The sequence below is a fragment of the Myxocyprinus asiaticus genome, chromosome 50 (assembly GCF_019703515.2).
Source record: "Myxocyprinus asiaticus isolate MX2 ecotype Aquarium Trade chromosome 50, UBuf_Myxa_2, whole genome shotgun sequence".
Taxonomy (NCBI): Eukaryota; Metazoa; Chordata; class Actinopteri; order Cypriniformes; family Catostomidae; genus Myxocyprinus; species Myxocyprinus asiaticus.
The window spans coordinates 10,275,211-10,287,339 of record NC_059393.1 but is presented as its reverse complement, the minus strand read 5'-3'; the positions used below and the strand labels follow the sequence as shown (position 1 = coordinate 10,287,339).

At 38.3% G+C, this 12,129-nt stretch overlaps 1 protein-coding gene and 1 pseudogene across 1 annotated transcript; both read right to left on the bottom strand.

The window, feature by feature from the left end:
• Positions 1–2,394: 2,394 nt before the first annotated feature.
• Positions 2,395–3,700, bottom strand: LOC127438881 (4-aminobutyrate aminotransferase, mitochondrial-like; annotated as a pseudogene).
• Positions 3,701–5,808: 2,108 nt separating this feature from the next.
• LOC127438955 (heme oxygenase 2-like) lies at positions 5,809–11,917 on the bottom strand. Its single transcript, XM_051694898.1, has 5 exons — positions 11,844–11,917; positions 10,755–10,872; positions 8,048–8,539; positions 7,751–7,874; positions 5,809–6,325 (listed from the first exon to the last, which is right to left on the bottom strand). Exons 1-5 carry the CDS (start codon positions 11,912–11,914, stop codon positions 6,198–6,200), a joined length of 933 nt encoding a protein of 310 aa, XP_051550858.1. The 5' UTR covers positions 11,915–11,917; the 3' UTR covers positions 5,809–6,197.
• Positions 11,918–12,129: the final 212 nt, after the last annotated feature.

Below are 12,129 nucleotides of genomic sequence, written 5' to 3'. Positions count from 1 at the left end.
TTAATATTAATTTACTGTATGAAAATACAATGGTTCATTTTTAGTTTATGTAAATAATGCATTAACTATTATACTACTACTATAACTTTTAATTGCATTAAAAGTTATAGTGTTGGTATAATAGTACTGGATTTTTTTTTTTTTTTGGCACCATTCGGAGTAAATTCTAGAGACTGCAGTTACAAATCCCAGGAGATCAGCAGTTACAGAAATACTCAAACCAGCCCGTCTGGCACCAACAGTCATCCATGTGATTATCTAATCAGCCAATCGTGTGGCAGCAGTGTATAAAATCATGCAAATATGGGTCAGGAGCTTCAGTTAATGTTCACATCAACCATCAGAATGGGGACAAAATGTGATCTCAGTGATTTGGAGTGTGGCATGATTGTTGGTGCCAGATGGGCTGGTTTGAGTATTTCTGTAACTGCTGATCTCCGGGGATTTTCATACACAACAGTCTCTAGAATTTACTCAGAATGGTGCCAAAAACAAAAAGCATCCAGTGAGCAGCAGTTCTGTGGACGAAGCCTACGGTAACTCAGATAAACGCTCTGCACATTTGTGGTGAGAAGAATATAATCTCAGAATGCTATTCTGAGATGCAGGTTGGTGCTGTTTTGGTGGCACGAGGTGGACCTACAGAATATTAGTCAGGTGGTTTTAATATTGTGGCTGATCAGTGTGTATGTGTGTGTGTGTGTATATATATATATATATATATATATATATATATATATATATAAAATAAAAGAATAAATATATATATATATATATATATATATATATATATATATATACTGTATACACACACATACACTGTATATATATATATATATATATATATATATACATATATATATATATATATATATATATATATATTAGTATTCTTTTTCTTATTAAAAAAAAAGCTATTCAACATACAGTATATTGGGTGATTTAGGGTAATCTGGGACTTTTTTGCACTTTTGGCTTCTGCAATTCACTGTGAAGACTAGGGTATACTTTGCTTTTCTGTCTGCCATTCCATACACGGTCAAGCCCTCAGTCTTTCAAAGTATACTCTCTGCCCATATGGATGCGCTTGACACATGCGCTGATGACGTGCAAAAACTGTACTGTACGCATGTCTAGAAAAACTAATGTGGCATGGGGAAAATCTAAGTATACTTTAGGTTTTTGTAATATGTCGAAGTATATGACATTTTTGTTATACTCTTTTAGCACAGCCAACGGCAGGTGTATGCAATGAAGTGCAAAGATCCAGACTGTCCACAAGTCTAGAAAAACTAGGCTGCATGCAGACTGTCAGCGTGTATTGTGGTGATGATTCAATTTGCTTCTGCATGCGGTGGGCAAGACGTATCGGCCTGCGGAAAACCAAAGGATACTTTGGCTTTAATCGTCACCCAAACACGTAAGACCAACAAATGAGACTTTATGGCATGACAACCCAGCAGGAATATGGTAATGCTAACATAAACATGCTTTTAATAGAGTGAGAAATGTGCACATCAAACCTTAGGTCTCTCACATCACTCCATGTCCCAAATTACCCCAATTCACCCTATTGGAAAAAAAAAAAAAAAATGTCCACCAAACCAAGGAAATGAATGTCCTCTTCTCTTAAGTTCAGTTATTGCCTCATTGAATAGGTCTAGAAACAGGTGAGCATGATATTCCTTGAACACCAAATCTGGAAGGACCTTAATGGAGATATTTCTGCATGGACCAAGAACTACACCTGTAAACAAACCAGAGGAAGTGGCAAGTTTTTCTTGGTAGGTTTTGATACTACAAGAATTTAAGCAGTTAGAACTTCCTTGCCTTAACGATGAGCCTGTTTTGTGGCTTCAGTGGCACAAAGTGTCCCTAAACCTCTGGCCTTACTGAGAAGGAGAGGATATAGGGCCTTTGGACAGAGAAGAAATCTTATCTTTAAGGTGTTTTCCTACCATAAGGCAAACTGCAGAACCTATGTAACCTTTTTCAACATGATCACTAATAGACATTTCCTTGTTTCTTTTCATTCTATCTCTTCATGACCCAAATGCAATGAAACCTATCCATTCAGCATAACCTTCCCGGAGCATTTCACTTCCTCCAGCAAGTTTTCTCACTCTATCAACTTCAGGACCTGACACAGGAACATGTTCTTGGTATGTTCCCCCATCCTTGTGTTGAAGATATGCATGGGCTGTGGAATACACATTCAAGGCAGAAATTCTAGTGAACTGCCAACCAGAAAGCAGTTCTGGAGTTAACTTGATAAACTTCAGTTCAGAGCCTTGTTAGAAAAGCTTCATACTCAATGCAATTAAAATTGAAGATGTTGTTACCTTGGCAAGGAAACATTGATCAAATGAACAGATTTATATGCAAATGTAATGTTCACAGAGAACAGGAAACAAGACTGTTTTTACTAAAGGAAACAATGTCAGCAGGATCATCCAAACCACAATGCTCACTAGCCAAGAACTTCCAAGTTGATCTGCCTCTAGTCTCACTTCATCAACCATGAACAACAAAACACAACTGTACTGATGGAGAAAAACAGATGAGGTTTTCAATCTTTCAGAGTTATCATAACACTTTATAGTACCAAATAAAGTTCCTGGCCTAAGTTCTACTTTCTTATCTTAAAATTAATGCCTCTAAGTTTCATGAAGAAATCGAATGATGCGTGATTATCTCCTCCCTCTTCTTGAATCGGCTTGATTACTATTCCAGCCACTGGCTTTCCTTTCCAAGCCCATTTCTCTGTGAGCCCTTCCACCTGGGCCAAAGACATCCCTAATGTAATTCAGTCTCTATATGAATAGAGTCTATCCCACAAGGTTGCATTTATGTTGCTGAATGGATTTTGGGCCTACTGTATTTGTTGTCTAGTGGTTTGTGAAAGCAATCGAGACATTTAATATGTAGAGAATGTGCCAGAACATCCTCAAGAGAGTGTTCTCCTCTTGAGAATTCTCTCTTTGGATCTGTACCGGAGGAACTACATCTTAGGGAATGGGGCAGTGGGCCAGTCAAAGAAAGTTAATTCTAGTTTCTGTATGGCCTTAGTGTGGGTGGTTGCCAGGCAGCCTGCATGAGAAGAATACACCTGACATCAGATGTTACTTACTTCACCAGTTTAACTATTTGGGTTCCAAAGACTGGTGTGCAGCTCTTTAAATTCAGCAAACTTTTATTCAATTTTATAAATTAACCCAAAATTCTCCCATGGAATCTTCCATTGAAGGACAGATGAAACACTGGATGAAACAACATCCAGGGTTAGATGAAACAAACCTGGTTGATAATACTAGTAGTGTTATCCTCTGGGGTTGGGTTACTGTGACCTCTCTGCTTTGTCTAGAGATGATGAAGACAGTTCGTTTTTCATGAAGGACAACTGGTTCCAACAAGGTTTGTGTAGCTTAAATGGTAAAGCATGAGGCTTGCAACTCCAATGTCATGGGTTTGATTTGGAATAAATTACCATGTTTTTTGGATCCATCATGACTTTAATGAGCACTGGATGGTTTTACCCTGGACAACACGAGGAAACTGAGTTAACTAAATGGCCAGTACAAGCATATCAAAATCATGCAAATATGGAGGTCATCTTACCCAATGGTATAGAGGTGATCTGGGTGTAGACGTCAGTCATATGATTTTCATCCACATCCACAAGATAGTTCCATCTGCTTTTCTCATAGATTATGAAAGTCTTACTTAAAGTCCAAGTCTTTCTAGCAAATCAGTTCACTCGGTGTACATCTTTGGAACACTCTCAGGCAGCTATTTTTCAATGTAAACAAGTGGCATGCAAGTGCAGCTCCTATCTACTTGAAAGGGGAAAAATCTGAAATCACCAAAGCGGTTGGTCAAGATTTCGATCAAAAGAACATATTTCAAATCAGCAACACTGATATCATAAATTGTGCATCTTTACCTCAGACTACGCTAAGATTTTTTTTTTTCCCAGCTTGTATAGATAATGTGCATTCTCAAGTTGATTGACAGGCGATGTCTGTATCTAAAAGGTGATTGGCTCTTTTACCTGTAAGGTGGGACTTCCTTTCTACATCCGTTGACCATTGGGCATTCCAATTTCTCCCATTCATTTTAATTGAAGTGGCCTGTCTCTGCTAAATAGTCTGTTAAAGTTTAGTTCAGGCAATTTATAGTGGTGATTCAACTTTGAGGCAGAACGTCTAGACAAATTCAGTTCCAACCTGAATCTCACCCAGCTGTTTTTGTAGCATCTGCAGGTAAGAAAGAGGTATGACAAAATGAAATTAATTAATAATTCTATACTACACTTTTTATCCTTGTTTGTCAGAAGTACTATGAGTCACAATAATCCTTTACAAAATAGTGTTGCATCAACTTCAGTCAATCATTTAACTTGCTTAATAATACTCAGACTACCACCCCTGGAGTTTGCTAGTTCGAATCCCAGGGTGTGCTGAGTGACTCCAGCCAGGTCTCCTAAGCAACCAAATTGGTTGCTAGGGAGGGTAGTCACATGGGGTAACCTCCTCGTGATTGCTATAATGTGGTTCGTTCTCGGTGGGGCGCATGGTAAGTTGAGTGTAGATGCCGTGGTGGATGGCGTGAAGCCTCCACACGCGCTATGTCTCCGTGGCAACACGCTCAACAAGCCATGTGATAAGATGCGCGGGTTGACGGTCTCAGATGTGGAGGCAGCTGGGATTCGTCCTCCGCCGCCCGGATTGAGGCGAATCACTATGTGACCACGAGGACTTAAAAGCACATTGGGAATTGGGCATTCCAAATTGGGAGAAAAAGGGGAGAATTTTTTTTATTTTTTTTAATAAAAAATAAAATAAAATAAAATAATACTCAGATATTTGGGTTAACTGTTTTACAAAACTTGTTTATGGTACCTGAAAGGATACTGCAGTTTGAGTAAATCTCACTGGTGATTGGGGTCCAGGAACTTCAGTCCTCATTCATGATCTTTATATTCAAATGCATCAAGATGTCCTGTGGAGAACCGGCTGAAGTAATGCCATTATAATGAAATAATTGTAAGCATTGATTGATTGGTTGTTATATAAAAGTACAAAAATATAGACACATTATCACTAACGGCATGCACAGAGATGTTTTTTAACAAGGGAGCAGGAGTGAGCACTTGTCAAAGATGTATACCTATATTTCTCCCTACAACACTTAGGTTACCATAGTTGGATCTTTTAAACTCAAAAAGGGGGGTGGGAATCAAAGGTGTTCTACACAAAACAAGATTGCTTCATCACACACAAACACCTGTCTATGTATTAAAGTGGGAAATTACAAAAATCAAAGGTTCGACTCAGGAGAAAAGATCATTACAACAAAAATTAACCCTGCTTCTAAAAATGGTGACCTTTCACATTTCAAAAGTCCCTGATTGTCAAAGGGACACTTTGTTTATGTATCTTTCACAAAGAGTGCCAGTAAAGCCAGTAAGGATCACCATCACTCTGACTGTGTCCATTCTCTGCCAAAAATATTAATTAATTAATTCAAATGAAGTATAAAACACTTAACGGATTAAATAAAGACATTGGAATGGGGTATTTCTGCTGTTAAAGGTGTAAATGGATTTGATTGGGTAAAAATCTCACAATAATTTGCAGATCCCACAGTGAATTAACTGCTAGAATTTTTACAAGAATGTGAGCTTACAAGTTTGAATTTCTTTACAAGAATATGAAGACTCCAAGTTGGGTATGTTTTACATTCATCCATGTGGAAACTACAGTTATGACAGACATAAAGAAATACTAATTTCAAAAGAAGTCCTGCTTTAAATGACTTTATTACTTTTTGTTCTAAAGTGACTGCAATTTACATTTTAAACATACACATTTTTTTGCATCAAAAATGTTACACTTTGCAGCTTGTGCACCCTTTTTGCATTCCTTTTAAGGTGTACACTTCTGACCTACTCAACTTTTCTCTCAACTCTCAGAACTGCTGATATACAACAACTGGAGAGCTGCGTAAAAATTGGTCAAATTTGGGAGTATAGTGTAGATCGATGGTCTAGTTTATATACTCTTTAATATGCTACACAGCAACATCTCCACAATGTCGACACAAATCACAGTTGGGTGACTGAATGGAGAATTTTTACTTTGAAGTCCAGATGTTTCTTTATCTTCTTTCTGTTTGGTTGACTCAGTTCAAAGTGATCACATGAGGTACCAGGCAGCCAATCCAGCAATAGCAGCAACCCATGTGGCCAGCACCACCTGTACTGTGGGTTGGCGAAGCAGCATTTTTGCAAACTGGCATGCGTGCATTGTGTTGCCACTCACCGCTAGAGAGACAGAGGTATGCAGTTATTACAGTAAAAACACTTAAAGGGATAGTTCACCCAAAAATGAAAATTATCTCATCATTTACTCAACCTCATGCCATCCCAGATATGTATGACTTTTTTTCACCTGCTGAACACAAATTAAGATATTTAGAAGAACATTTCAGCTCTGAAGGTCCATACAATGCAAGTGAATGGGTGCCAAAATGTTGAAACTCCAAAATCCACATAAAGGCAGCATAACAGTAATCCATACGACACCAGTAGTTAAATCCATGTGTTTAGACACAAGATGATAGGTGTGGGTGAGAAACAGATCAATATTTAAGTCATTTTTTATCATAAATTCTCCTGCCTGCCCATTAGGGGGCGATAAGCATGAAGAATGTGAATCACCAAAAATAGAAGAAGAATGAGAAAGTGAAATTAAAAAGGACTTAAATATTTATCTGTTTCTCACCCACACCTATCATATCGCTTCTGAACATATGGATTTAACCACCAGAGTTGTCTGGAGTACTTTTATGTTGCCCTTATGTGGATTTTGGAGCTTCAAAATTTTGGCACACATTCCCTTGTATTGTATGGACCAAAAGAGCTGAAATACACTGTATGGCCAAAAGTTTGTGGACACCATATGTGCTTGATGAACATTTGATTTCAAAACTTTAGGCATCAGTTTCCCCCTTTGCTGTAATAACAGCTTCCACTCTTTTGGGAAGGCTTTCCACTATACTGTATGTAGTAACATGGCTGCAGGGATTTGCTATCAGTGAGGTCAGGAACTGATGTTGGTTGATGGGGCCTGAATTACAGTTGCTGTTCCAGTTCACCCCAAAAGTGATCAGTGGGGTTCAGGTCTGGGCTTTGTGCAGGCCAGTCAATTTCTTCCACGCCAGACACAGTAAACCATTTCTTTATGGACCTCACTTTGTTCACAGGGGCATTGTCATGCTGGAACAGAAAAGGGCTATCCCCAAACAGTTGCCACAAATGTGGAAGCACACAAAGCCCAAGCCATTACATGAAGAAACATTAAGATTTTTCTTTACTGGATTTAATGGTGTAACCAAATTTGTTAATTAGAAGGGGGTGTCCACAAACTTTTGGCCATATATTGTATTCTTCTGAAAATCTTCCTTTGTGTTCTGCATTAGAAAGAAAGTCACGCATCTGGGATGGCATAAGGGTGAGTAAATGATGAGAGAATTTTCATTTTTGGTTGAACTATCCCTTTAAGCCACACTTAAAACAGGTATGATTTTCATTACATTTAATAACAAACCAAGAGGCATTTTTTATAAAGAAAAATGGCACACTTTTCGAGTTTACTTCATAGTATTCAATTGGCGAATGCTGCCCAATTCTAAAACCGAATTCTGCTGAACTCTTCTCAAACCGAAGGACATAAAACAACATTCTCACCCATTTTGGCTGCATAGTAGGGACATTTACTAATGTCTCCTCCCATATCCCCATGTGCAGGGAACCCAATGTCCTGCAACTCCTCGTTAATGTTTTTTCCAATCTCCTGCAACTCCGTGAACACCTAATGGGCAAGAAGGAATGGAGTGAGGAAATAGAAACATGGTAATCGGTTCTCTCCATATTGCACCATTAATTAACATTAAAAGTGTTTATTTACTTGATCATACCCATTGAGCTTAAAGAACTACAGATAGGCCACACAAATAGTGAAAGCCATATTTATGTATATCTTACGTCCAAATTAAATTTGAATGCCAGGTTGGCCTCATCCAGCAGCCTCTCTTTGGTCTCAGCATCCACTTCCAGCTCATTCATGCGGCTACGGTAAAGTCTCTTGAAGGCTGTCGGGTTGTGGATGCCCTCGAAATGGTAGAAGTTCAATCCCTCACCAGTTGGGGGCAGTTTCAGTGCCCGCTGGGCTACTTTCTTTAGAATCTGTCCACCTGACAGGTCACCCATGTAGCGGGTCCAGGCGTGTGCCACCAGCAGAACCGGGTCTTTGCAACCTACCACTTGAATGCGGTCTACGTAGGGCTGTGTGGCTGCCGAGCAGGAGATCTTGCTCTCCCAGTCTTCACCGTAGAGATATTCAAGGTCTTTGGCCAAAGCGTCTCGCCTGTGCAGCTCAGAGGGGAAATATAGAGCCGCAAACATGGGGTGGTCCTTGTTCTTCTCAATCTCTTCCTCGATGGCTGAATAAACATAGTACAGGGCAGCTGTGCCGAGCTGTGGTTGGTAAATTCACAGAAATATAGATTACACAGCTCATGATTTAGTAATTCATAAGAATTATTATAAGGAAGGTGAAAAGTTTGCACCGAGCACATTTTTGCATCTGTCCGTGCTGTTATTTCGATTATTTTCCTAAACTGAAAATATATAGCAGAAAAGATTAAGTACTTTCTACATTAAATAAATTAGTGTAAACTTGAAAATAATAGGTAAATTCTACATTTGCACTCAATTCAAACATAGCTAGTTTTTAAGTAAATATATAAAATATTAAAAAAAAAATGTTTATCCCCTTTTTCACCTAATTTGGAATGCCCAATTCCCACTACTTAGTAGGTCCTCGTGGTGGCGCGGTTACTCTCCTCAATCCGGGTGGTGGAGGACAAGTCTCAGTTGCCTCTGATTCTGAGTCAGTCAATCCACGCATTTTATCATGTGGCTCGTTGTGCATGACACCGCGGAGACTCAGAGCATGTGGAGCCTCATTCTACTCTCAGCGATCCACGCACAATTTACCACACACCCCATTGAGAGCGAGAACCACTAATCGTGACCACGATGAGGTTACCCCATGTGACTCTACCCTCCCTAGCAACCGGGCCAATTTGGTTGCTTAGGAGACTCAGCACACCCTGGATTCAAACCCACGACTCCAGGGGTGGTAGTCAGCATCAATACTCGCTGAGATACCCAGGCCCCCGATTTTTTGTAATCTTTACAATGCGTCATCATGTCTCAGTCCTAAAGTAAAAAACCTTGTCATATTTATTCGCTAATTTGAGTAAATTTCACTGGTAAAAAAACAGAAGTAACTTTTTTAAGCTGTTGTTCCCAGCATGCACTGGGCTTATATATTTAATGAGCTTGCATGCACTGCAAACCCAAATGCTCAAAATACTTAATTGTTTTGAGTTGGGAAAAATTCAAACATACAAATTAGTTAAAATAAATTAAAGTTCATGAGTATTTAGAACTTTCTCTTTCTTTTGAGTTCACGAAACTGAAACTGGGCAGGAGATTTCTATTTCCTAGCATTCTTTGCATGGCACTCGAAACGGAGAGTAAATGTTAAAATTAAGTGTTATATAATGTGTCTTTGTGCAAGATGAATGTAAAGGGGGAGACTTATTAGTGTTTAATGTTTTGCTGTGTTATTTAGAAGAGTTTCTGTTATGTTGGAGATTAAGTGGTTAACATTATGGTGAATAGTGGAGCTTGAGCTTAGGTTGAGGACAGACACAAGTTAAATATGCAGATATTATTGTACTCAAAGCAGGGTGATACCAATTAGCATGCTTTCAGAATGCTAGTATTCACTGTTCAAGCTAGTACTTGCTGGCTAGGTTCCCTCTACTTGAAGTAATTTAAGTTGTGACTACATGATAATTTTATGTAAGTTCAGTTAAAGAGTTAAATTTCAAGTTAAATGCTATCAAAATGTATGATTTAGCTTACTCAATATTTCAAATTAAGGGCAATTAACATGTATTTGTAGTACAAAATGAAAATAAGAAATTTCTATTAACTTAAACTTGGGAGTTTATTAACTTAAAAAATTTGATGTAACTGATTACCTCAAATTTTATTTTATTTTTTGTTAACTTATTCGGGTTTACAGTGTGGCTTCACTGTTTTTACAGTTGATTTTGTTGTTACACTTGGTAACTTCTCCTTTTGTGAAGTCTGTAGTTCATTTTCTACTCAAAATTACCTGTTCATAATAAAAAAATATATATCTTTTGATTGTTACCATCATCTTGCTTTGTGCTCCGAGTGTGGATCTTGTTTACATTGTCAGTAATGCAAGGTGATGTTGTCCGATAGACTAAATAGCATGCATTTAGATTCGCTGTGGAAGGTTTAGTACTTAGACTAAGTACACTTTTAAAAGCATGACTTAATTCAGTGCTACATTGCTTGAGTAAAATGTACAAAGAGTGAGTACAATTTACTTGAAACAGAATATTGCAAAGTAAATTTACTTTAAAATTTTGTCTGTTGAATTTATTAGCAATTGCTGAATGGAAACACTTTGACGGACGTCTTTGACCACTGCACAACTTCTTGCTGTTTTTTCAGCATCTCGCTGAAAGTACACCTGCATATTGTTTTATCTGTGGTGCTGCATCTAGCTTTTTGTGTGAACAGCCCCTTAGACTTCTTTAATAAACCCAAGTTTGTTCTGAGAGTCCATGGGCAACATACTGACTTTAAAAAGTTCTCGTTTGATTCTTCCCCTAAGGAAGTCCTTGACAAATGGAGAGTTCTCGGCTTTGTCATGAGACTCCTTGGTTCCAGCCGCCAACACTTCCGACAGGTCATCAGGGCTGAAACAGAGGGAGAGGATATCTCAATTTATGTATAACTGGCTTAATACAGACAGCAATTGGCACTGATGCAGAATCATGCTAAAAGTTGATTAATTTATTCTGTTACCCCCCCCCCCCCTTAAAAGCATAGATCACCCAAAAATGAAAATTCTCTCATCATTTACTCAACCTCATGCCATTCCAGATGTGTATGTTTTTCTTTCTTCTGCAGAAAACAAATTAAGATTTTTAAAAGAATCTTTCAGTTCCGTAGGTCCATACAATGCAAGTCAACAGGGTCCAAATCTTTGAAGCTCAAAAAAGGAAATAAAGGCAGCGTAAAAGTAATCCATAAGACTCCGGTGGTTAAATCCATGTCTACTGAAGCAATATGATAAGTGTGCGTGAGAAACAAATCAATATTTACTATAAATTCTTCTCCCTGCCCAGTAGGTGGTGACATGCACAAAGAATATGAATCACCAAAAACAAAAGAAGAATGTGGAAATGGAAGTGAAAGTGTAGATTTAAAGTAAAAAAAGGACTTAAATATTGATCTGTTTCTCACCCACACCTATCATATCACTTCTGAAGACTTGAAATTAACCACTGGAGTCTTATGGATTACTTTCATGATGCCTTTATGTGCTTTTTGGACCTTAAAAGTTCTGGTCACTATTCGCTTGCATTGTATGGACCTACAGAGCTGAAATATTCTCCTAAAATCTTTGTTTGTGTTCTGCAGAAGAAAGAAAGTAATACACATCTGGGATAGCATGAGGGTGAGTAAATGATGACAGAAATTTTATTTTTAGGTGAACTATCCCTTTAAGTAGAATGCAACTGCTTTTTCTCGAGTCTTATTAGATGTATGTCATATTAAACATACTTTGCTATTAACTTCTTTAGACCTGTCATGTTAGGACAGTGCAAATAACTGAGTCGTAATGCTTCATTTAGTATGACAATTTTAAATACCAGTACAGTACCTGAGAATATCGTCGTCACTTTCACTGAGGATATTCTCTCCTCCGTTAGTCATCTCTGAATCTGCAGCCATTATGAACTGGAGGCCCCAAACACTGCACATTTTGGATGTCTCCTTAATCAAACACATCTGATTAAATTTATCAGCTCATTAATGGAGGCTCCAAGACTTAAATTGGGTATGTCATAAAAGGGCGACATACAAAATGTGCAATGTTGGGGGGCCTACAGGACCTGAGTCTGAGGTCCTGAGCGCTCTGGACCAGGTTTTCATTAAGGATATCTCTG

Bases quoted from the DNA above. Each gene is read 5' to 3' on its own strand.
- LOC127438955 (XM_051694898.1), bottom strand. From the start codon at position 11,914: ATGGCTGCAGATTCAGAGATGACTAACGGAGGAGAGAATATCCTCAGT. The intron at 10,873-11,843 runs GTACTGTACTGG...CCTCTGTTTCAG, and splicing joins AGTGACGACGATATTCTCAG to CCCTGATGACCTGTCGGAAG. The intron at 6,326-7,750 runs GTGAGAATGTTG...CTGTCTCTCTAG, and splicing joins CTACTATGCAGCCAAAATGG to CGGTGAGTGGCAACACAATG.